This window comes from Diabrotica virgifera, chromosome 1 (assembly GCF_917563875.1).
Source record: "Diabrotica virgifera virgifera chromosome 1, PGI_DIABVI_V3a".
In the NCBI taxonomy this organism is placed as follows: Eukaryota; Metazoa; Arthropoda; class Insecta; order Coleoptera; family Chrysomelidae; genus Diabrotica; species Diabrotica virgifera.
In genome coordinates, this window is record NC_065443.1 from 229,072,784 (window position 1) to 229,100,574 (window position 27,791).

At 32.7% G+C, this 27,791-nt stretch overlaps 1 protein-coding gene across 1 annotated transcript; it reads left to right on the forward strand.

Moving 5' to 3' along the window:
- Positions 1 to 219: 219 nt before the first annotated feature.
- Positions 220 to 27,791, forward strand: LOC126882699 (zinc finger protein 227-like). The gene is made up of 2 exons (XM_050647681.1): positions 220 to 860; positions 24,251 to 27,791. Exons 1-2 carry the CDS (start codon positions 665 to 667, stop codon positions 25,909 to 25,911), a joined length of 1,857 nt encoding a protein of 618 aa, XP_050503638.1. The 5' UTR covers positions 220 to 664; the 3' UTR covers positions 25,912 to 27,791.

Below are 27,791 nucleotides of genomic sequence, written 5' to 3' on the forward strand. Positions count from 1 at the left end.
ACATAACATATTTTTATAAATTAATCGTTTATTTAAATTTTTGTCTGTAGAAAAACTTTTTATTTTATTTTTCTGGTACGCCAATGGTTTAAAAATCACAGTGATGGTAATATATATTATTTTTACTACAAAAGCGATATTACGTAGGTCAAAATTTTTGACGTAAGAGAACTGTCAAAACATTAGAATGTGACTTTTCATTATTGCCATGTTTATAATAAACATCCCAATAATGAAAAGTCCATTCTGTTTTGAGAGTTCTCTTACGTCAAAAATTTTGACCTACGTAATATCGCTTTTGTAGTAAAAATACTATAATAATGTTTGTTCCAACAAGTAGCCGAACCGGCTGAAACTCTCAGCGAAAAGTCGACCAGCACGAGTAAAACTGCAAATTAGCAGCAGCCTACCGAAATTTTGTCAAAGACCAAGACCTGTGGCAACCGACAACACTGTCACCACGTGCCACATTTGCACGCGGGCCAACAAAATGAAGTGGACAATAAAATTGAGGGAGGATTGAGATTGAGTGAGCTTTGAGTTGTTTCTTGTTGTTATGTTAATGTCATTCTTGTTTCCTTGATAGAATTCATGATTTGAAGTGATTTCCACTTTTTGGGTGTAAAATTGGAATAGTACATAAATAAAATCAAGTGTATCAACAATGGAAGTCAAAGAAGAAATTACGGAGGAAACGTTTAAAATAGAAATAGAGTATAATGATTTGGATGATGCTATTTTGGATGGCTATGGCTTTAAATGTGAAGTTCAGGAGTCTACTAGGGAAAGTACTCATGGTACATATGGTTCTTTAGACTTTGAAACAAAACCATTTGAAGAAAACCAAGAATCTGAAAAAGGTTAGTACAAGTCATAACAAAATATTTAGTAGTAGAAGTACTTAGTAGAAATAAGAATAACTTTTTCTCATTTTTGTTGAGTTGAGTGTGTTGAGGCATTAACATAGAAAGAATTGAGTATAGGGCTTTTCATCGACTCTCATTTGTTTGGTGCATCTGTCATAATAATATGTTTTATAATCTATATAAGGATTTCTACAGTTTTCACTATATTCCTTCACTCAACCGTTCTTTCCAGCTCTTTCTGTCTTGCCAGTCCCCTTCCTGTAGACTTCATCTTTGGAAGATCTTCGGGGTCTGCCTCTCTTCCTTGTTCCAACGCTTTTGGTCTGCTCTTCTGACATGTATGTACCAGGTTAATCTTTTCTTTTCAATGTAGTCTATTATGTCTGAGTTCACTCCCAGTATTCTCTTAATCCCTATGTTATTTATTCTATCTCTCCGTGTTACTCTGCAGTTTCTCCTTAGGAATTTCATCTCTGTTCATCTTATTGTATTTTTGGTTTTCTTATTTATTGTCCAATTTTCACACCCATAAGTGGGATACTCCTTGTCATGGTATTCTAATATATTCTTCTTTTTGTTTTTATGCCCATGTTCTTATCCCACAATATCTGGTTCAGTTTTCATATGCAGTCTCTTGTTTGTCCTAGTCTATTTTTTATATCTTCCTCAGTTTTCCTTTGTTTGATATTATAAAACCTAGATACTTATACTGGGGGTAGAGCAGGTGATCAAGGAAAGTACAAGAATTTGTGAAAAGTCGAGTACTCTTATTGATCTTGTCCTTACAAATACTAATAAGTTAGAATATAAAGTATTTTATACACCAAAGATCACTGATCACTTAATTATAGGTATTAGGCTAGAGAATATTGATAGTGTAAATAGTAATAAGAAAAAAATTTTAACTAGGTGTTTAAGTGATCAGGCATTTTATGAATTAAATATTGAGATTATAAACTGTGATTGGAATTACGACTCTACTGATATTAATGTGATATATAGTGATTTATATGATAAATGTAAAGCTGTGATAGAAAATAAGTATCCTATAAGACAAATAACCTGTAAGAATGAAAATGTTCCTTGGTATGATAATGATGTTAGGGCAAAGGCATTTGAGCGTGATAGGGTATATAAAAATTATGTAAACTATAGTAATGGTGGTAATAGTATAAATTTATGGAACGAATATAAGATGAAGAGAAATGTAGTTGTAAATTTGCTAAAGCAAAAAAAAGTTAAATATTATGAAAGTATGATTGATAACAATAAAAATGATTCAAAGGAAATGTGGAAATGCTTAAAGAAATTAATAAAAAATAAAGACCAATATATAAATTATAAACAAATTAAATTTGGAATGGATGAAAGTAGAGTGAATGCAAAGAATGAAAGGGAGGCTGCATGTTTGTTTAATACTTATTTTACAAAGAGTATTGAGGAGATAGTATTTAGCTTTACCAACTCTCATGAATGGTCTGATAATAGTTTACCTGAAGTTAAATGCTACATGAGTGAATTTCAGCCCTTAACAATATGTGAACTAAAACAAATAATATTTTCTTTAAAAACCTGCAAAAATTTAGATAATGTACTCAATTCACAATTTTTAAAGAAAACTTTTGAGACAACTGGCTATGCTGTTCTTAATTTTGTTAATTCTTCATTAAAGAATGGAAGCTTTCCTAAAAACTTAAAAATTAGCTCTATTACACCGGTCCCAAAAACCCAAGTGAAATCAGAAGTATCTGCATATCGACCAATCAATACACTGCCTTGTATAGAGAAGGTACTTGAAAAAGCCGTTTACAACCAAATAATTGAATACTTTAATAAAAATAATCTTTTTCTCGGCAATCAGTCTGGGTTTCGAAAAGATCACTCATGTGAAACAGCAATACAACTTACCATCTCGAAGTGGAAACTACTTATTGATAACAATAAATTTGTAGTAGCTGTATTCTTAGACTTTAGAAGAGCTTTTGAAACTATAGACATAGATTTGTTAATCAAAAAATTGAGGTACTACGGTTTTAAACAAAGTGTTATAAAATGGTTTAACGAATATCTCACAAAAAGAACTCATTATGTGCAGTTAGGCCAAAGTAAATCAACAGAACTACCTAATTGTTTTGGTGTACCACAAGGCAGTGTACTTGGAGCATTATTATTTATTATTTTCATCAATGATGTAAATTATGTTGAGGGTCTGGAATTTATTAGTCTTTTTGCAGATGACACATTAATTGTATGCAGTGGTGATGATATTGTGGAGGTTGTTAGAAGGATGCAGTGTTTGTTAAAAAGAATTGAGGTATTTTTGGATGCTAACAAGTTAAAACTTAATGCGAGTAAAACAAAGTCAATGATAGTCTCTAGCCGATATAAATTAAATAATATAAGTATGGAAAATTTGAAACTAAAAGTTAATAATGAATGCATCAAATGGGTCAATGAAATTAAATATCTTGGATTTATACTGGATAGCACACTCTCTCTGAAACCTCATTTTCAATATATTTGCAAGAAAATATCTAAAAAATTATTTTTCTTTAATAGAATTAGCAAAGATCTATCATTATTTTCAAGGATCACTGTATTTAGAAGTATAATTCAGCCCCATTTTGACTACTGTTCAAGTGCTTTATATTTAGGTGATAAAGGATCAATTCAATCATTGCAAATTTTGTATAACAGAGGTATGAGAACAATTCTTCGATGCAATCGCTACACGCCAATTGAGATGATGTACTCTACTTTAGGTTGGTTTTCAGTTCAACAAAGGCTTTACTACCTTACTATGGTTTTCATTTTTAAATTAAAAAAAGGAATGCTGCCTGCATATTTTAATGAATATGTTACATTGAGGGGTCAAGTTCATTCATATACCATGAGAAATATTGAAGATTTTGATATTCAAAAAACTAATAAACATAGCACAATGACATCCCTGTTTTACAAATGTATGAATGAATTTAACCATCTTCCCCCCAGTGTTAAGAATGCACTGACAGTTCAAATTTTTAAAAAATTACTAAAGACATATATTTCACCTAGATAAAAAATAATTTTTAATAAATCTGTATGTGTTGTATAATATTGCATGTATTGTATATTGTATTTAATTAAGCAAATTCATATTTAAATATTGTTAGTAGGATTTCTATTTCAATAAAGAATTTCAATTTCATACTTATCTGTTCCTCTGATGTGTTTACCTGTGTCTATTTTCAGTTGTTTTATTTCTGTATTCTCCGTTGTTAGGTATTCAGTTTTCTTTAGGTTTATTCCCATCCCATTCTTTATATATTCCTGTTCCAGTTTCCTCATCATAAAACTGAGGTCATCTTCATCTTGTGCGATCACTATTTGGTGGTCAGCAAAATCGGTGTATAGATATTCGCTCCTTACCGGTATACCTAGTGTGACCAACTAGCCCGAAAAATCCGGGACATGGCCCGAATTACGAAGTCGTGTCCCAGCGTCCCGGACAAGGCTTCCGGGCCATCGGGATTTTCGACGTTTTAGTAACATTCTATTTTGAAATTTTGAATACGTTATTCTTCTAAGAAATTGGTAGGACTAAAAAAAGTTGACAATTTCTAGAGTGTGATCCTAATACCACATTTAAAACGCATCCATTTTATATCGTGGTATTATAGTTCTATGAAAACTCAAACTGTGGACTTTTTTCGTTTCTGTATTTTAAATATCGTCCTGAAAAGACGATTCAAAAACAATATCAATTCATGTAGGTATAGGTGTACACATGAATCAGCTGTCCGAGGCATGCCGCATGCAACAATGTGATGATGGCTGATAAATGTTTTTTTCTGTTTTTGGAAAATGGCCCGTTTTTCACTGAAAAGTCTCGGATTTCAAGTATTTTTTTCAGCCTTGTCCCGAATTCGACTGAATTGGAGTTGGTCACACTAGGTATACCCATTCGTTCGCACTTTGAACAGCTTATCACTATAAGCGAGCAATATGATAGAGCAAACCTTTTTTCTATTGGGTGATTTTAATCTTCCATCTGCAGTTTGGGATGTCGATGATTATTGTTCCGTTGCTTCTCCTCAGCCTACAGCTACACAATCTGAAGCTGATTCTATTGAAACTATATCCAATATCTGTGCTTTTTTCAATCTCTTCCAGACCAACGAAATAACCAACGATAGAGGAGTTACGCTTGATCTCATTTTATCTCCATTGGGTATTGATGTATTGAAGGCTATCGACACTTTAATTCCAGTGGACACACATCATCCTCCGCTTGAATGCAGTTTGCCACTCAAAATCACAAATGATCATTTATCTGGTGAAGAGTATTATTATGACTTTGTTCATGCTGACTACGCAGCAATTCGTTCATCCCTTCAAGCAATTAATTGGGATGGTGCACTTCAAGGAAAAGTACTCTCTGACATGGTTTCTGTATTTTACGACATTTTTTATTCCATCATTGATTGTTTTGTTCCGCTAAAAAAAATCTGTGATAAGAAATATCCATGCTGGTACTCCTCTGAGCTGAAGAAGTTGCTTCACGAGAAGAAATCAGTGCACAAGATATATAAGAGCACAAGGTGTCCAGAAAGTTATGCAGCATTTAGTAACTTAAGAACTAGATGTAAATTTTTATCAAGACAGTGTTATGCTGATTACATTCAACGTACCGAACATTCTATTGTTAATAACGTTAAATCCTTTTGGAAATTTGTAAGTAGTAAAAGGGAAAATAACGCTATACCTAATAGAATGACTCTTGGAGATCGTACTGCCTTCAATGGAACTGATATTGCTAATCTTTTTGCTAACCAATTCTCTTCCGTCTATACTAACCAATCCTTACATCCGCATGTAACCCAGATTTCACCTTTGGTTAATGTGTCTAATTATCACATTGAAATTTCAAAAATCTACGAAAAACTGTCTGAACTCAATACCAACAAAGGTCCTGGTCCTGATGGAATTCCCCCCACTTTCCTTAAAACATTCAGCTTCATTCTATCGCGCCCACTTTTTTATATATTTAATAAGTCTTTATCAACAGGGGAATTTCCAGACTACTGGAAAAACTCTTATGTCACTCCAATATATAAATCAGGTCGAAAATCGGATATAGGTAACTATCGTCCCATTTGTATTCTTAGTGCTATTCCTAAAGTTTTTGAGAGCATTATTTCCGATTATTTAAGTTATGACTTCTCGCCAATTATAGGGGCCCAACAATTTGGATTTACATCCAAAAAATCAGCAGAATTGGGTCTCATAACATATGTTGATTTTTTGACAGATGCTCTTGAGAGGGGTTTACAAGTTGACTCTGTGTATACTGACTTTTCCAAAGCTTTCGACAAAGTTAATCATGAGCTCTTGATTCATAAACTTTATTTATACGGAGTTGATGGCCTTATATTGAAGTGGCTCAAGAGCTATCTTACGCAAAGATCGCAAATTGTCAGGGTTAATCATCACTATTCTCATACCATCTCTGTTAACTCAGGTGTACCACAGGGATCACACTTGGGACCTCTGTTGTTTAATATATTTATCAATGATCTAATACCCTGTTTCCAAGTAAGTGAAACTTTGTTATTCGCTGATGATTTAAAATGTTTTAAAATAATCACATCTGAGGCTGATTCACTTAGTCTACAAGGTGATATTGATCGCCTATCTAACTGGTGTATGCAAAATGGTATGTGTTTGAATGCATCCAAATGCCATATTCTTCGTTTCCACCGAACTCATCATCCAATCATCTTCGAATATAGTATAAATAATCTGACCTTACATTCTGCCTCTGAAACTAGGGATCTAGGTGTGATCCTTGACTCCGCCCTTAGCTATAAATCACACATTTACAGTACAATACAGAAGTCTATGAAGATGCTTGGCTTTATAAAAAGAACCACTAGAGACTTTACAAACATCTCAGCTATTAAATCTCTTTATTTCTCCCTGGTTAGATCTCATTTCGATTACTGTTCCACAATTTGGTCCCCCTATTACTTTACTCATAAACTGAAGATTGAGGCTGTCCAACACAATTTTCTGAGATATACTGCCAGTAAGTTGCATGTATACTATGACTATTCTGTATTAGAGCGCATACTGAACTTACCTCCTCTTGAGGTACGCAGAAAACAAAGAGACTTAATTATTTTATTTAAAATTATCAACGGGCTGTGTAACTGCCCCGAACTTCTCTCCAAAATATCTCTATTTGTCCCCAGTCGTTCGACTAGGCAGGTGCAAACCTTTTATGTCTCTTTTCATAGATTCAATTATTCTTACAACACATTTATTCCTAGAACTCTTCGATTAGCTAACTCATTAAATAACCTCGAAATTTTTAATATATCAGTTTCCCGCTTTAAAAACCTAATTTCTTCCCTAACTTTTTAACTTTTTAATATTTTCGGCCAGAGCTTTTGTATTGTGTTTAGTGTTACATGACCTGTATGTATTAGATAACTTAAAACCGTTATACCTTACAACATTTCCGAATTGATTTAGGTGATATCTTTTGTTTGTAATTGTACTGACCTAATGTTATCTTATTCTTTTTTTTTTTTCTTTTTTGTAACTGTATTACTCATACGAGTTATTTTTTCTCAAACCACTTGGTTATATGTTATATTACGATAGTTTATGTTATATAATTGGTTAACATTAATGTTATATAATTGTATAATTATGTTATATAATTTAGAACACTGTAAAATTTATATCGGAATAGGGCTTGCCCGTGAATAAATAAATAAATAAATAAACTTTCTTGTCCATGGTTTCCAGGAATATTTTGAACAGGATAGGGGATGTGAAGCAGCCCTGTAGTAGTCCCTTTGTCATCTTAAATGGACTGCATATTCTATTGTCCCTTTTGATTGCTACTGCGTTGTTCTTGTAGAGTGCTTTTACTGCTGTTATTAATCTTCGTGGGACTTCGATGTCTTTTATTGATTCCCACAGCTTGGTTTGACGGATCTATTTTTGGCAATTATTTTTTCTATTAGTTGTTCGACCTTGTATATGTGATCTATGCATGCTTTCCCTACTGTGAATCTTGCCTGGTCTTCTCTGATTTTATCCTGTTACTAATTTTTCCTTTATGGTCTTTCCATACGGTCTACCTATAGATGGTACTGATTCCTCGATAGTTTTCGCAATTTTTTTATTTCCTTTTTTATATGAGGTGCTCAGAGCAACAGTGGCCTAACCCACAAATTGAGCATTTTTAGATTAATATATCAATAAAATCAGCAACATTAAATCTTTTGATTAATAAGGATCTACACAACCTACCTTAGTACATGTCATTATTTCACGGTTTTTGCTGTAAATTTTAAAGATCCGCTTGGATTGACATAAAATTTGGCATACCCATAGTCAACATGTCAAATAAAAAAAGTGATATTGTGCGGATGTGTGCTGTTGCCCTGGGGGTGATTTTCACTACCTTCTCGGGGGTGAAAAACATACGTTCAAAATATGTAAGTCCAAAATTCGATAAACTTACTAATTCTAAGCAACTTTTATTCTATAAAGTTTTTTCACTAAGTCGATACTTTTCGAGTTATTTGCGAGTGAATATGTTCATTTTTCAACAAAACAAACACGTTTTTAGACAATTTTTCGCAAATAATTCAAAAGTAAGTATTTTATCGAAAAAACCATTCTTAGCAAAATTATAGGTTGTAAAAAAGTGAAAAAAATGGGGTACACATGAAGTCTCTAGACCTAGTAGAAGCAGAGTTATAGCTAAAGAAAAATAGGTTCATATTCGCCAAACTTCAAATAAATATCTTTCAACGTGAAATAACCAAAAATGAAGCACTTTTTGGAAAATTTTTGACGTAAGAGAACTGTCAAAACATTAGAATGTGACTTTTCATTATTGCCATGTTTATTATAAACCATGCCATGTTTATTATAAACATGGCAATAATGAAAAGTCACATTCTAATGTTTTGACAGTTCTCTTACGTCAAAAATTTTGACCTATGTAATAACGTTTTTGTAGTAAAAATACTATAGGTACTTAAAATTTCAATGGGCCTTCACTAATAAATTGAAGCAACTTTGTATATATTTATAGTTTAAAGAAAGGACATCGCACACATCTTATAGAAAATATAATGCCACTCAAATTCAATAAAATTTATACCAATAAATTCGTTTGAAATTAACGATCAAATCTTATCATTGCGCCAACTCTCTATTTTCAAAAATAAGAGCAGAAATTGATGTAAATAAATCTGAAATCAAATGGGTAGGTACATAAGTTAGAGAGAGAAAAAATATTTTAAAATACCCAGATTTTCGGTACTCCATAGATCAGCGGATTAGTTTCACTAATCCGCTTAGGCCCAGCGGGATTTAAGCTGTTATGAATAGCACCACTCAGAGCAATAATGATTGTAAACTAACATTTTATGGACTACAAAAATGTGATTTCGATAAACTTTAATTGCAATTTGCGCCGTAATTAATCATAATTAAGAGTTGGCGCAATGATAAGAATTGATCGTTATATTAAAACGAATCTAATCGTATAAATTTTATTGAATTTGAGTGACATTATATTTTCCATAAGATGTGTGCGATGTCCTTTTGGAGTATCGGCCACACTGTAGTCTGGACAGAATTGAGAAGCTCCTTTTACATTGGGTGCGTTCGGACGACCACAGCGGCTGGACAGCTGAGTCAGCTGTAGCTGTCAGACGTCACCGCTGGAAGTCAGCCGCTGAGAGATTTACTAAGCTTTCCCTATTTTTTGTTGCAATTAATGTTTAGCTTGAATCACCAATAACTCACAAATTAAAGCAGTTAGGTATAGGGAATGCTTAAGATATAAAAAAGTACTATAAAATATCATTTCACTACAATACAAAAATACAGGGTGTTCCATTTAAGAAAACTCAGAAAATACTCATTCCGAGTTTCGACCAACCCTGTATACTAAAATTAAAAATTTAGCTATACTAATGATTCTTAACAATAGTAGAGTATATTAAAAATCATTTGAACGTAAGTAGAGTTTTAGATGTCAAACTACTACAATTCTACAGGGTGTGAATGTTGCTACGAAATTAATAAAAAAACGTAATTATCTTTTAAAATACCCTGTATAATATTACAAAACCTTATATTTTAAGAAAGAAGACATCGAAGAGAATCCAAAAATGTAAAAATATACAGGGTGTCCCATTTAAAAAAACGAAGTTATAAGCAACTTCCGGTATAACCGGAAGTTGCAAAGAGATGAAAATATTTTCATTTAATAGATCATCCTTCAAAACCCCTTTATTCCAATTTTCATGATTCTGTTGCCTTTAGTTCTCGAGATATTTCTAATAGGCCAGTTATCTGCCTCACCCTATATATTTCGTTTCAATTTAACAACAAAAGAACACTATTATTAAGAACTATATTAGTTTCTCGATTAGTTTATTAGTTAGTTCTTCCCTACTCTGCCTAACGTTAACTTGGCATCGTTTTTCATGATAACAACACCGCGCACCGCGGAATATCTGTGTCTCTACAACCAAAATTTGTTCATCCAACAGTGGCGGAGTTGTAACTGGAAGGTTAGGTTATATTTTGCTACTAAATAATTAATCGAATTAAAAAATAACGATTTGCACGTTCAATGTGAACTCGTTTAAAAAAATATACTGGAATGACTGATAATGTAATTGTTTCGAGAATTCAGGAATTAACAAAAATCGGGTATAAAACGATCTATAAAATTGTTAAATTAGGAACTGTTACATATCATTCCTTAAAACGAAAGCGACGAAATAAAAAAACTGGGTAGGGTTGACACTGCTGCAAAGGACGTTTATCAAGTAACAGTTTATAACTTATTAGTTTAATACAAAGAAAATAGGTAGATAGTCCATATTGTGAGGACGTTCCAATATGAAAAAATTTATAATTCGATTTCTTTGCAGATTCCTGTTCAAAAATATCCCCTTAAACAAATCTGAAGGGCGCCGAGCTATTTTTTGTGCAGAATTTGTTTAAACAAATTTAAAATATTAACTTTTTTGCTCCAAAATATATATTTTTTTAAATTTTTTGGTCATTCTAAACAAGACAGGTACCCTGCCATTTTTCTCAAAAATTGATAGTTTTCGAGTTATAGGCGATCTGAAAAATGCGAATATACGCACTTTAGAGGCTTAAAAACTGATATTTAAGTTATTATTTTTGAAGTTGTCAAGAGCTTAAATTGAAGTTTAAACATTCATTTTCAAGATTCTGAATAGTAATCGGGTCTAACTTCAATTTAGACCGATGTTCTTTAAGGTGATACAGTAGCGATCAACAGGTAGCAAAAACGCGTTCCAAGATTGCGGCTGTAATTTTGAATATTTTTTCGAGATATTTGGCACACGTATTCGTAATATAATAAAGAATGGCGGTACAGAGCCCAATTTGAAAAATATATTAATATGTGGAAATTACTCTGTAATTAAATACAATATTAACAAAACGAGCCTGTACCGCCATTAAGAAGAACAAAAAAAATACACTTTCTTCAAATAAACTTTTTTATCCGATGCCTAGATTTTGTGTCATTTTGGAACTATTAAAATTTATTTCATTAGTAGTGTAAGCTATACTAAATTATTTTTGATCATTTGTTTTTGAGTAAACCTAATTATTTATAGGCTCTTTTCCTGATGAAAATATTTTGTTTGTTTATGCATTAAAATATGTACAGAATAAGCCAAATAAAAACGGAACATACGCAGTTAATACAGTGTATCGGAACTACATTTGAAATAGTCGACCAATATAAAAATTCGACATACATAAATGTGTAGTGGGTGGCCAGACTGAGCTGTAAAATATCGCGCAGCAACATCGAACGGGCCCATCTTCGGCGTCATGTCGCAAACGAATGGACCTGGATCCAAATTTGTAGCTCAATTAACCACAACAACGACCGAAACACTGTATTTACATCTAGCGACACGCCGTAATTTACATCCCCATCTGATCATGCTTTTTACTGCCGCTTCATTTTACTGCTCTTACGGCGCTGTAACAGCAGTAAAATGAAGCGGCAGTAGCTGCAGTAAAAAGCATCACCAGACGAGGATGTAAATTACGGCGTGTCGCGAGGTGTAAATACAGTGTTTTGGTCGTGGTTGTGGCTAGATGAGCTACAAATTTAGACCCAGGTCATTCGTTTGCGACACGACGAGGAAGATGGACCCGTTCGATATTGCTTCGTGATATTTTACAGCTCAGTCTGGCCATCCACTACACTCACCGCGGGACCCATTTTCGCGCTTCATTTTACTGCTCTTATGGCGCCGTAAATTGTCGCTTGTCTGGCCGTACCCTTAGCCTAAAAGGAGACAGGTAATTGAGTTGCTATGATTTATGTGTGTCAAACTTTTATATTGGTCGACTATTTCAAATGTAGTTCCGATACACTGTATTAAATGCATATGTTCCGTTTTTATTTGGCTTATTCTGTACATAGATCAAAAACAAGTGATATATATATCACGTCATAATTACACTTACCAAAAACCAAATTATTCTTCTATTTAACAAAGCCTGATCAAAACAATAATCAAACTCTACTAAAAAACAAAGATTTCAGCAAAATTAGGTACACAGAAAATAGAATTTAATCAAGAGGACGGTTTCTAAGTTTTTTGCTGATACACTTCTCACAACAGGCTACGATAGGATCCATTCATAACCAACATTTACAAAGTGTGTAAAATATCTAGTTTTCCTTTTCTTGCAGTATTTGCAATGCTTTTTTACCTGGTGGTGGACTAGGTAGGTTTTGTGTAGGCATTCCAGAGTATTTCATAACAGCTTATCGAATATGAGAAAGTAAATCTGAGGATGCAGCCCTAATTTTTTTTTTATGTAATTATGTTTATTTACAATCTACATCATTAAAAGAGTATTAAGTAAATTTGTTCCATGTTTTTGGACATGAAGAAGAGACTTGATGTCAGTGATACGTTACACATTTGGATACTCATATGAGTTTGAAATCAAGGAAGACACATGGGCTCAATGCAGTGGCGACGCGAGACTTTTTCTGAAGTGTTACCAAAACCAGATGCAAAAAATCGTATTTAAAAAAATGAAGATATGGCTAAATGTATATATACACTCACCGGCACAAAATTCCGCCACCCAAAATTTTTGATTAAGTTTGACAATCTCTAACTTTATTATTGTACTTCCATTTTCAAGATTCTTGCACGAGTTTGTAAGTACATGTATTGATGTCAATTGCTATTATTCCGATAACAAAAAAATTTGCTTAGATGGCATTATACGGGGGTGAATGTAAGCGTTGTTTTTCTCCTAACTTTAAAAAATTCTGTGGAAAAATTGGAGGGCTGATTTTGTTTCATACAAGGTCTTGTTTTTTGAATTATCTGAATATCTCTTTTTTTGTAAGAGCTGTAATTAAAAACACTGCTTTAAAGGTTTATTTAATTAAAAATATCAAACGCACTAAAATTAACAAAACAAAACAATTCAATAGCGGTTATGTCCACCTCTTGCAACAACGACTGCTCGCAATCTGTTTAGTATCTAATAAAGATGTGTTTTCCTTGCCTGGTGAATAGCCCGATATTCCTCTACCAGGGCCATAACTGTACCAAATTTTCTGGAGGCCAGGATGACGGCAAATAGCTTTTTTTATTCATACCATAAATGCTCAATATGATTGAGATCTGGGCTGCATGCGGGCCATTCTAATCTTATCAATCCAACCGCAATTGTATGAGTCAGTGTTTTTATTTACAAAAAATGGTACAGCTCTTACAAGAAAAAAGATATTCGGATAATTCAAAAAACAAAATGTTGGTGATGCCTCCGGGAAAATATGACAGGACTATGAAACAAAATCAGCTATTCCATTTCTCCACAGAATTTTTTAAAATTAGGAGAAAATACAACCCTTCCTTTCACCCCCGTACAATGACATGCAAGCAAAATTTTTTGTTACCGGAATAATACCAAACAATATGAATACATGTACCTACAAACTGGTGCAAGAATCTTGAAAATCGGAGCACAAATAATAAAGTTATATATTGTCAAACTTAATCAAAAATTTTGGGTGGCGGAATTTTGTGCCAGTGAGTGTAGCGTCAATAATATCATTTTGTATATCACTTGAAACTCTCGCAAAAACAGATGTTTCTAGATGTTGATAAATTTTTTTTTTTTGGCAATTAATGTTAACAATACCCTGTAATAGCCTCGATTTTCAGAGTCATCGCACTCAAAATGACCACTAAACGCTAGTTCTTGTTTGGCCCAAAAACATACTATATCTATTATAAGTGTGCTAAGGATATACCTATCTATTTTTTAACAAACTCATTATGTTTAGCAATATTTGCTTTAAAAGCTTGGTTAAGGAACTTTTGATTTTTGTTTTGCCAAACTGAATCAACTTGGGTATACATCTTACATGTAGGTAACGGAGAAATTTCATGTCTCCTTTTTAAAAATCTAACACCATTTAAATCGTGAACCTGGTCCACCCATTTTTCTGTAGAAACCAGAAGACATGGCCAACAATACAGTATATTTTTCTTGCAACCATAATATAACCCAAGGATTTTCACTGTACCAACTAAATTTAAAATATTGAACTACTTTTGTTGATTCCTTTTTAAATTGTTTAAAATAGGTCTTTCATTTTTAATCTCATTTTTTTTTTCTTCAAAATTATACAAGGAGAATTACTTTTCAAGTAGTTGATCGATTAAGAAGCGACACTCATCCATGGTTAACTGCACGCATACTTTTTATAGGTACTGTCACCAATTTTAAATGTGGTAACAGCGCTACTCATACACAGCGCGCTTATGCCGTCGCTTCTTCAAAATTTTCAGTCACTAGCCGGTCCCGAGCGCCAGCGTGGGTATATAACTATTGTAACCAGAAATGAGTCTGGTAACAGAGTATAATAAAGTGCAACTGAGTCACATAAACTCGCCAATATTTTCGTGTCTACGAGTAGTTGGCTATTTACTGAGTTAGGTACTATTACCACATAATATAATAATATATTTCTATTGGTAAAAATAATGGTAAATAGAATTATTCATCGTCATAAAATATTTATTTGTAAGATTTTTAACTGTTACCAATGGTAACAGTGGTTACATGGACGCTTCGCCAGTGGCTCAAAGTTACAATCTAACACCACATTGTACACTGTATATTTCTTATTTATTGTATATGTTACAGTAAAAACCCGATTTCAGTTAAAACCCGAATTTACTAGGAAAAACTAGTTTTAACTAAGAGATTTAGACAATTCTAGTTTTAACTAGTGAAATCTAGAACTATCAAATATTATCAGTTAATTCTAGTTGAAACTAAACATATTTCAGTCAAAACTAGTTTTTACTAAAATTTTCAGTAATTTACAGATTCAACTACTCGGTAAATAATTTCATTTGTTTAAACTCTCGTATGCTTCCTCTCTAGCTAACAAAATTTGATGTTCTCCAATAAGACCGGCCTCTTCAGCACCAGATTGTTTATTTTCCGATCTCAACTCCTGAACAACCATAATAAACTTGTAGCTGTGATCCTCTTGTGATTGCATATCGATCAAATCTACCTGACAGTGACTATTCATTTCTGAATGCAATATAGGTTTCGGTACAAGACCCCTCTTTGCTTTTATATTTTTACTCTTCTTCCGTTGGCAGGTTTCACACGTTGGTATAAAAGTATTGTTCATATAAATTGTTATATTTGCGTATTTTCTGGCGGTTTCAGGCTTCAACCTATCCCGACCTCCATGAACAATAGCAACGAGAGCTGCTTCAATTATCTCAAAAATGTCTTCGACAGGTACATAATATTTGATTGGATCAATTCTAGAAGCCAAATTTTTTATTTCGCCAACTTCAAAAATCCTAAATCGTTTTAGTCTTCGATTTTGTAACGATAGTTTCTTGGCAGATAGTTCCACATCTTATACTTTGGCCATTCATTTAGTATACATGCTTTTGTCACAACATTGTAGTGACTTTCTTCTCGGTCTCTTCCTTTTGTAAAATCTTTTTCAAGAAACGTTCTTTCCAGGATCTTATATCTCTGCTCTCAACTTGATATTTGATAATATCACTCATGGTGAATAATGGTAGGGGAGCCCAAGCGGGGATTTTTGCAGTTACTCGAGCGCGTCAGATTATCATATGGGGAGAAACCTGGTACCCTGAAGATGTACCTCTACTATATATGGGCTCTCAACACAGGGGTGTTCGTTAAGGGAGTCCCGAAAAAAAAATCTATCCTTAAAAATACTCGAAATTGTCAGATTTAAATAAGGTAAGTCAAGTATATGCAAAAGATTGTATATTTCAAAAATCTGACGAATTGAGCTGGGCGTAAGGAAATGGGAGGGTCAAAAAGTTTCACAAAAAAAGCGAATATTTCGCGAAATGAACGTCAAAACTAAAAAATACGTGTTCAATATTTTTCAAAAATCTATCGAATGATACCAAACATGACCCCCACGGAGAGGGGTGGGGGGTAAATTAAAAATTTTAAATACAAATCCCGCGATATTTCGCAAAATAAACATCAGATCGAAAAACTGCAAAATACACTTATTCATTTTTGAAATATCTATCGAATGTTGTTCTGAAGCTATTTCCTTGTGGCATTTTTATAATTACGTATTTTTTATGGGAAATAAGCCACAATTTTACTAAAAAATGAATTTATTAACGTTTCGAAGCCCAAATCGGGTTTCGTTGTCAAAATACAAAATACTATTAAAATAAAACATGTTGTTGCTAAGTAAAAAAATTCTTCTAATAATTTATTTAATCTGACTCATTTATATTGGCAATTCAGACGTATATTATACATTTTAAAGTAGAAGACTTTAAAATGATATCGCCAATATTTATGAGTTGCGTTCCTGGGACGACTTTACTAAAAGATAGTTCATTCGATTACATGAAATCAATCCCAACTCAAGAATATCCGTCGCAAAAAAATCATAGCATGTGATCTGTCTTTAAAAAGACAACCAAATGCAACGATGACAGTAAAATTCTCGCGTTAGAGATTCCATAGTAAATCACGAGGGAAAACCAGGAAAAAACCTCGTGATACTATCCCGACATCGTAAGTATTTGGTCTTACATTTAATCTACCTTCAAAAAACTAATACCAAATTCTGACTTTAATATGTTTAAATTATAAATAATATTAATATTACATAGATATACAATAAGTAATACTAAAATATAGAATTTGTACTAACTCGATTAGTACGTCAATAACATATCGAGTTAGTACAAATTTTATATTTTAGTATTACTTATTGTATATCTATGTAATATTAATATTATTTATAATTTAAACATATTAAAGTCAGAATTTGGTATTAGTTTTTTGAAGGTAGATTAAATGTAAGACCAAATACTTACGATGTCGGGATAGTATCACTAGGTTTTTTCCTGGTTTTCCCTCGTGATTTACTATGGAATCTCTAACGCGAGAATTTTACTGTCATCGTTGCATTTGGTTGTCTTTTTAAAGACAGATCACATGCTATGATTTTTTTTGCGACGGATATTCTTGAGTTGGGATTGATTTCATGTAATCGAATGAACTATCTTTTAGTAAAGTCGTCCCAGGAACGCAACTCATAAATATTGGCGATATCATTTTAAAGTCTTCTACTTTAAAATGTATAATATACGTCTGAATTGCCAATATAAATGAGTCAGATTAAATAAATTATTAGAAGAATTTTTTTACTTAGCAACAACATGTTTGTTTATTTTAATAGTATTTTGTATTTTGACAACGAAACCCGATTTGGGCTTCGAAACGTTAATAAATTCATTTTTTAGTAAAACTGTGGCTTATTTCCCATAAAAAATACGTATCTATCGAATGGTACCAAATACGACCTCCAGCGGAGGTGGGGTGGGGGGTTACTTTAAAATCTTAAATAGGAGCCCCAAATTTTTATTGCAGATTTAGATTATTTACTTAAAAATAAGCAACTTTTATTCGAAACATTTTTCGAATTATGCATATATGGCGCTATAATCGGAAAAACGATTGATGGAAATGGAAAATTAAATAAAAAAATGGAAAGTTCCCACTTAAATGGAGAATTTTACTTAAATTTTTTTTGGTTTTAGGACCTAATAATCACAACCCAATAAGTTCCCAAAGCGATCGAGTGACTGCAAATTTAGCATACTTTCCTCCCCTACTATAATATACAGTAGTGTGATATATCCAATAAAAACGATGCAGAACAATCAACGGTAAAAATTTACAGAAAGGGTAGACCTTGAAAATGCCGTTTTTTTTACGGACTTAGCCTAAAAAGTGAAAAAGAAAAGCTTAAATTTTACTGTTTTTTTGGGGGAAAGTAGTAAAAGTGCCCAAAAATTAAGAAACAATTTAAAAAAATAAAAAAATTAATAATAACAAAAAATTTACGTGAAAATGCTACAAAAGTATATAATATGCCTTAATAAAAAAATAACAAACATAATAAATATAACTGATTTTTACAATGAAATTATGAAAAAATACGTAATATTGGTTAAGATAATAAAGCTTTTTAATATTTCAAAACAATATGGCGGACATGCGCAAAGAAGTCAAATTTTCGACACTATTGCCAGTTTTAACCTTTTAAAGATCTAAAAATTAAAGACAATTACTTACGTTAAACAGGTGGATGCAATCTTAATAGCATGGTGGATATAACGCGGCCGCTGCGGTAAAGAATTCATGCATCCTCTTCTTTCGATCAGGAAATCTTCTTTTGAAGTAAAATTCGGCTAGATAACCCGCAAAATGGTATTGCCTTATTCCATACTTGGGAATGGTGGTCCGAACTTCCCTCCAGAGTCTTTATACATATATTGTTGGTATGTGTACCTGTCGCAGGATCGACAAAGTGCTTGGAATGGTTCACCGTTTGGTGAATAAATCCTTCTTGGCCCAAACAATTATAGGATATCTAACAATCACTATAAATTTTTGTGCCAGGTAGAATCCACTCGTTAATTACCCCAAGAAAAGTATCGGCATCCCTTGATTCCACAGGCACTAATAAACACCTCTTGGAGTTCCGTTCGAATCCTCCGAACACCCAGTTCCCGACCACACGTCTGCCACGATTAAATTTTCGCTTGCCGAATTTTGCTTCGTCAATTTCGACAACGGTATTAGGGCCCCCAATTTTGACAGAGTTCTTCATCATATAATCCTGAAATACTTCTGTGCAAAACGAGTACCAATCAACCATTGTCTTCGAAGAAATCCCGAACTGCACCGTCACGAACTCACCCGTGTTGAGCTGGCCCCCCCACTTGCAAAAATTAAAAAACAAATAGCCCTGAATTATGAGCTCTCATATTCCGCAAATAAAAAAATTTGAGCTCGTTCCAGTGAGCAGGAATTTAATATGTTAGTGGGGGGGGGGGGGGAGGGCTGAGTCAGCCATCCCCACTACTTAAAAATAGGAATATTGAATCGATGTTTGCGGCAGAATTACGAGCTATTTATGAGCTCTTGAAATGATATAGCTTCGATTTTTGAGCTCATCCCCTTCACCCCCAAACAACCCTTTAATTGATTTAACTTAAGAGAAAAATGCTGAGAAAACTTAAAATATATCGTATTGCGGATATAATTCCTATAGCTTATTATTCTAAGAATAAACTGTTAAATCACGTGCATTTCGATTATTGAGCTACAACCCCTTCGCAAGAAAACTACCTCATCTTCCCGGCTTAAGAGAGAGTTGTACTTCAAATACATTAAATTAATTATTTGGCGACTACATATCATTTAATAATTTATAAGCTCCCAAATTACGCGCATTTAGATCAGTAAATTGCAATTTATTTTGTATAGTGCAGTCACTGAAGGTAAAAATCAACGATTACCTTCAATTTCGGTGAACCTTCATCGATTTTCACGAAAATTGGTCAGTGGTTAGAGGATATCTCAAGAAACAAAGGTGACATTGTGCCACCTTGCGCCTTTACCCTGAGGGTGGATACCGCCCCTTCTCGGGGGTGAAAATTATTTTATAAAAAATAACTGCACAAATCAATAAAAGGACAAATTATAAGCAACATTTGTTATATAAAATTATTAAAATAGGTCAATACTTTTTAAGTTATTAAAGATCAAAGATTTTAATTATTCGTGAAAAAAATGCATGTTTTGAAGCGGTTTTTCGTAAATCACTGAAAAACTGTAAGTTTTTACAAAAAAGTTAATAGTAGTTTAATTCGTATAGCTTATATTCTAAGAATAAACTCTTAAATCACGCGCATTTCGACTATTGAGCTACATCCCCTTCGCAAGAAAACCATCCCATATTCCCGGCTTAAGAGAGAGTAGTACTTAAAATAATTTAAATTAATTATTTAGCGACCACATATCGTTTAATAATTTATGAGCTCGCAAAATATACGCATCTCAATTATTGAATTGACATTTGTTTTCTATAGTGCAGTCACAAGGTAAAAATAAACTATGACCTTCGATTTCGGTAAATCTCCATTCATTTTCAGGAAAATTGGTGAGCGGATAAAGGATACCTCAAGAAACAAAATTAACAATAACAACTTGCGGTTTTAGCCTGGGGTATATGTCACCCCTTCTCGGGGGTTAAAATTACTTTATTAAAAATAAGCCCACAAATCAGACAAATTCTAAGCAAAATTTGTTATATAATGTTATTAAAATAAATCAATACCTTTTGAGTTATTAAAGATCAAATATTTTAATTTGTGTGAAAGAAAATGCATGCTTTAAAGCGATTTTTCATAAATAAATCAAAAACTGTAAGTTTTTACAAAAAAGTTTTCATCACTAAATTTGAAGCTAATAAAAAATATAATGAATTGCTTACTTAAAAGTTATGTTAATTTAAAGTAAGTTATAGGTAATTAAATGTATATTTTTTCTGCGACTATTCAAATCTAAGGGTTCAAGCTTAAATAACGGGAAAGAGATGCATTTTATGAAACACTTACTAAATACTTGTCAAAGTACTTAGAGATACCTAGGTATCAAATGAGCTCCAGAAAAAGTTGATAGCATCAAAATTTATACTCCAAAAATTTTTCCAAAAAAATGAATTTTTTTTTTGAATAACTCTTTTAATTTTTATGATATCAGGCACATCCAACTATTTGAAAGGTAATTTCAAGAGCTATAAAAGTGTATTACATTTAATCTTTCAAATACTTTATTTTTTAGGATAATAGTAAAGGGCTCCTGTTACATTGTTCTCGTAGTAAAATTTAGGCTTGAACGTTTCTATCTTCGTTATTTTGATTCATACAGAAATCAAAAGGCAAGTAAAATCTTTGCTAATTAAAAAAAACTTAAATTTCGTTATCTATCATTTTTTACGTGTATCGAGTATTGTTGGAGTTATTATCAAAAGCAAATAATTTACGAAAATTTAAAAAAATTTGATTTTTTTTAAATCATGTTTAAAATAATAACTCCAACAATAATTTACTTTACTTTAAGTACAACTCTCTCAAGCCGGGAATATGGGATGGTTTTCTTGCGGAGGGGTTGTAGCTCAATAGTCGAAATGCGCGTGATTTAAGAGTTTATTCTTAGAATATAAGCTATACGAATTAAACTGCTATTAACTTTTTTGTAAAAACTTACAGTTTTTCAGTGATTTACGAAAAACCGCTTCAAAACATGCATTTTTTTCACGAATAATTAAAATCTTTGATCTTTAATAACTTAAAAAGTATTGACTTATTTTAATAACTTTATATAACAAATGTTGCTTATAATTTGTCCTTATATTGATTTGTGCAGTTATTTTTTATTAAATAATTTTCACCCCCGAGAAGGGGCGGTATCCACCCTCAGGGTAAAGGCGCAAGGTGGCACCATGTCACCTTTGTTTCTTGAGGTATCCTCTAACCACTGACCAATTTTCGTGAAAATCGATGAAGGTTCACCGAAATTGAAGGTAATCGTTAATTTTTACCTTCAGTGACTGCACTATACAAAATAAATTGCAATTTACTGATCTAAATGCGCGTAATTTGGGAGCTCATAAATTATTAAAAATACGTAGTCGCCAAATAATTAATTTAATGCATTTTAAGTACAATTCTCTCTTAAGCCGGGAAGATGGGGTAGTTTTCTTGCGAAGGGGTTGTAGCTCAATAATCGAAATGCACGTGATTTAATAGTTTATTCTCAGAATATATAAGCTATAGGAATTATATCCGCAATACGATATATTTTAAGTTTTCTCAGCAGTTTTCTCGTTAAATTAAATCAATTAAAGGGTTGTTTGGGGGTGAAGGGGATGAGCTCAAAAATCGAAACTATATCATTTCAAGAGCTCATACATAGCTCGTAATTCTGCCGCAAAAATCGATTTAATATTCCTATTTTTAAGTAGTGGACTCAGCCGCCCCCCCCCACTAAAATATTAAATTCCTGCTCAGTGGAACGAGCTCAAAATTTTTAATTTGCGGAATATGAGAGCTCATAAATCAGGGCTATTTGTTTTTTAATTTTTGCAAGTGGGGGGGGGGGGCAGCTCAACACGGGTCACGAACTCTTGGAAAGGTGGCTTTAAATGTAGTAAAGTTGCCACAAGCATGAATATTTTCTCTACCGGCAATCTACTAGCTTCCAAAAAGCTCCCTTTCCTTGCCGATAGAGTAAAACCATACCGTTTTGGTGCTTTTTTTTACCTTTTGTGACAACTCTATTACACTTAAATTTACTTTCGGCGTTAATTGTTAATTCTTCACCGCACTTACACACCATTTTGTCTCTTATCACACCATGCTCAACCATAAAACTCATCACTTCACCTTCTTTTAATGACAAAGCGTGGCTTTGTGTAAATAGCAACACACCCAAAACACGCCATTATCAATTTTTTTGATGCAATGACAACTTGGGAACAAACCAACAAGAAATGAAGTACCATGCGTCGATCTTGCGATATGCCAGTTTCTCACAAAAAGTTGCCAAATTTAGGAATTTGCATAAATATTCCAATCAATGGTACGCATTAATGGACAAAAATCCATGTTTTCATGTGAAATTATCTTTTGTCATTCACCTGGCAACATGATCGTTGTAGCTTCGGAAATTAGTGACCACGAAGTACATAAAATTTGTTTCCAACCGTTAAAAGTGTGTTCTGGGAATCCCACAGAATTTATTTATTACAAATATAATCATAAATCACTATAATATTAATAAATCTAATGTAATCTAACCTAACGTAACGAAACCTAACCAGAACTAACCTAACCCTTGTAATAAAGCAGTCATTTTGTGTTAAAAATGGGTCAGAATAAGTAAAATGATATATAAAAAAAATTGTAATTTTCGCAAGAAAACGTATTTTATATAACTATGGCAACATTGTTAGGATTCCCCTTCTTGAGTTTATAAAACGGTTGTCATTCCTGTCGTTTCTTGTTGTTTCATGGTATATAATGGCGGAAAATGGCGGTGTTTTTAAAAATAAGACATATTTTAAATGGCAATTACATGAAAAATAACGCTCGCCCCCAATAAAAAACTATTGTACAATTATCATTAAGTGAAACAGAATTCATTGGTATACATTTCATATCTGTAATCCGTCTACCCATAAAGTAAACTAGAACCCAATCAACAGTTGCACACACTAGTTTGTTACCGACCGGCCGCCTTCGTCATTAACACTACCACGAACATGCCAAATCGTAGATATTTGTATTCGCTAGTAATCCCAGTAAAAACTAGTGTGAACTATTTTCAACTATTATGAAATTCGTTCGGGATTTCTAGTTTTACTGAATTTAGCAGTCAAATGTAGTTTTGACTAGTTAAAACTAGAATTGTTTAAAGCGCACAGTTAAAACTAGTATTTCCTAGTAAATTCGGGTTTTAACTGAAATCGGGTTTTAACGGTAACATATACACCTCTAGCGGTGAACCTACAATTATGAAAATAATTTCCAGGCTCTTCCCGAGGCATCTTTTGTTCTATTTTTTTTTTCAAAGCTGTACTATAAAGGATTCTTGAGATATGGCCGACAGCCATTCTTATTGGGACACCCGGTACATTATACAAAAAATAAATAAAAATCTATGACAACACTGTGACTTGCAAACACATATTCAGATTTAGATGCCAAATTAATGAAGGTTTAATCCAATGATTTATCTTTATACTTCATTGGCATAATCATACATGTCCCATATTTCTGCTGTGTCAATTTATTTGATTATGTTTTAATTTGATCGTTGCATTCATTTTCTCTTTTGCTCTAATAATTACATTATAGTGGTTTTTATTTTAGGTCATCTACAAGATGAAAGCAAAATGGAAATTGAGGAGAAACTCATTAAAGATTCATCTCACGACGAAAATGACACGAGTCGACACACGGAAGGAAAAACTTTAAATAAACCTATGACAGTTGTGATTGGAAAAAGACCTTATAAATGTGAAATTTGTTTTAAGCAGTTTTCTCATGCAGTTCATTTGAAAAGACATTTGAATGTGCACGTTGGGGAAAAACCTCATAAGTGTGAAATTTGTTTTAAACAGTTTAGTGAAGCAGGTACTTTAAAAAGACATTTGAGAGTGCACACTGGGGAAAAACCTTACAAGTGCGAGATTTGTTTTAAGCAGTTTTCTCATAGATTTTATTTGAAAAATCATTTAAGAACACACACTGGAGAAAAACCTTACAAGTGTGAGATTTGCTTTAAACAGTTTAGTGCAGCAGGTAGTTTAACAGCACATTTAAGAACGCACACTGGAGAAAAACCTTATAAGTGTGAAATTTGTTTCAAGCTGTTTGCTCAAGCAGTTGGTTTGAAAAGTCATTTGAGAGTGCACACTGGGGAAAAACCTTACAAGTGCGAGATTTGTTTTAACCAATTTACCACAGCAAGTTATTTGAAAATTCATTTAAGAACTCACACTGGCGAAAAGCCTTACAAGTGTGAAACATGTTTTAGGCCGTTTAGTAGAGCAGATGATTTGAAAAAACATTTGAGAGTACACACTGGAGAAAAACCATACAAGTGCGAAACTTGTTTGAAGCAATTCAGAGAACTAGGCACTTTCAGAAAGCATTTAAAAACACACACTGGAGAGAAACTTTACCAGTGTAAAATTTGTTTTAAGTCGTTTTCTCGAACAGATAGTTTGAAATCACATTTGAGTGTGCACACTGAGGAAAGGGAAAAACATTATAAGTGTGAAATTTGTTTTAAGCAGTTTATTTATGCAAATAGTTTGAAAACACATTTGAGGGTGCACGGTGGGGAAAAACCTCACAAGTGCGAGATTTGTTTTAAGCAATTTACTGAAGCAGGTACTTTGAAAAGTCATTTAAAAATTCACACTGGAGAAAAACCTTACAAGTGTGAGATCTGTTTTAGGCGATTTGGTGATGCAGCTAGTTTGAAAAGACATTTGAGAGTACACACTGGAGAACAACCTCACAGGTGTGAAATTTGTTTTAAACAATTTAGTCATAAAAGTTCCTTGAAAACACATTCGCGAGTGCACACTGGGGAAAAACCTCACAAGTGTGAGATTTGTTTTAAGCAGTTTTCTCAGGCAGCACAATTGAACAATCATTTAAGAACGCACACCGGAGAAAAACCGTACAAGTGTGAGATTTGTCTTAGGCAATTTAGTTTAGCCAGTAGTTTGAAAAGACATTTAAGACAGCACACTGGCGAAAAACCTCACATGTGTGAAATTTGTTTTAAGCAATTTAATCTTAAAACTTCCTTGAAAACTCATTTGCAAGTGCACACTGGGGAAAAACCTTTTAAGTGCGATATTTGTTTTAAGCAATTTACTACAGCAAGTTATTTGAAAAGACATTTAAGAATTCACACTGGAAAAAAGCCTTACAAGTGTGAGATTTGTTTTAAGCAGTTTACTAAAACAAATGATTTGAAAAAACATTTGAGAGTGCACACTGGAGAGAAACCATAGAAGTGTGAAACTTGTTTTAAGCAGTTTATTTATGCAAGTTCTTTGAAATTGCCAGCCACTAATTCCGAATGAGAGATGGTTTAAAGATGAATCAAATACGCTGTTTATAAAAACAATAAACAGAATGAGGTCAAATCACGCACTAACCCCAGCATACAAACACAGCATAGGTATCAGTGATAACCCATATTGCGCCTGTGGTGGAATAGGAGATCTACAGCACCTCATATTGGAGTGTGGACAGTACAGACAAAATATTAAAGTAATGTATGAAAAGTTAATTGATCTAAATTGTCCTTTACCTGTCAATTCAAACGAAATTCTTTTTCCAAAAAATAAGCAGACGTTAAAATATCTTTACAAATATGTAACGTCCTGTAAATTTAAATTTTAAATAGGTTAGATAATAAAATTAAAAATTCGTTGCATTGGAATTACAAAGTTCTATCTATCTGCCTCAGGTGCCATTTTTAGTTATGACTGTTGAAAATTTCTATGTTATGTATTTATTTTACTATTATCGCCACCTGTATATGTAAATTCAAAAAAAAAATTAATATATTTTTATTAACCATAAAACGTTATTTCAATAGTTAATACAAATGAGTTCTGATTTGAGAAATTATTTAAACTTATTTAATGAAGGTTTATCTTCCACATATAGATTTGTTTAACAATTATTATATAATAAAACAACTCGAAGTTATTTGGTAAAGTCTTATTGTTAACTTATAAACACTTTTAGTTCTTGCAAATAGGACCTTGTGTACTTAGTTGACTGTTTTTTATGTCAATTAGAACCTTGTTAACTGGTCAACATTTAAGATAGAAACTTAGATAGAACCTTGTAACTTACGTATTTCAGCCACCTGTTAATAGATATCGTTGCTAGTATCATATTAAGGTGAAGAACATAAAATAAAACAAAGTTAAATAAAAATCTCAATTTAGACAAAAATTACAGATAAAACCTTGTTATTCTGACGCAACGAATTGTAAAATATTACACAAATTTGAAAAAAAAAATGTATCCATTAATATATTATAACACCCTGTAAATTTAGATTATAAGTAGGCTTAGATGTTAAATTAAACATTGTTATTGTAATACCATACAAAAAAAAACAAATAGTCTGGCTAATTGGCTAAGCCAAAGCCATTAAAATAAAAAAAAGTTTATTCATGCAAGTTCTTTGAAAATACATTTTAATGTGCACGCTGGGGAAAACGTGGGAAATTTGTTTTAAGCAGTTTTCTCACAAATGTTTTTTGAAAATATGTTATGAGAGTACCTACATTTATTTATTTGTTAAGAGCACACAGTGGCGATCAACAGGTAGCAACAAACGCGGTCCAAGATTGCGGTTCCAATTTTTAATATTTGGTCGAAATATTTGGCACACATTCGTAATATAATAAAGAATGGCGGTACAGAGCCCAATTTCAGAAATATGTTAGTATGTGGAAATTACTCTATAACTAAATAAAAATATTACAAAAAGAAGCCTGTACCGCCATTAAGAACGACAAAAAATACTCTTTCTTCAAATAAACATTTTTATCCCGTCCCTAGATTTTGTGTCACATTGGATCTACTAAAAATCGAGTTTTTTATAACAAGAAATAGAACGTCACTGACTCGGCAATATTTCGCGCCCATGTGTATAAAAATTATTGTTTTTGATAGTATAAACGTCACTGTCAGTGTCGAATTACCGACGTACTGTTGCGTCACTTTCGAAAGTTCGCAGAACTTGCAATCTTGGACCGCGTTTGTTGCTACCTGTTGATCGCTACTGTGTGCTCTTAAGCTTAACAGGCCTTGTAAGCATAGGGTTAAAATGTGTACATTTCTAATTACATTTTGTTTTAATCTTAAA

Excerpts from the sequence above, each read along its gene's own strand:
- LOC126882699 (XM_050647681.1), top strand. The coding sequence starts at position 665 with ATGGAAGTCAAAGAAGAAATTACGGAGGAAACGTTTAAAATAGAAATA. Across the intron at positions 861-24,250 it reads AAACCAAGAATCTGAAAAAG|GTCATCTACAAGATGAAAGC; the intron begins GTTAGTACAAGT and ends TTTTTATTTTAG.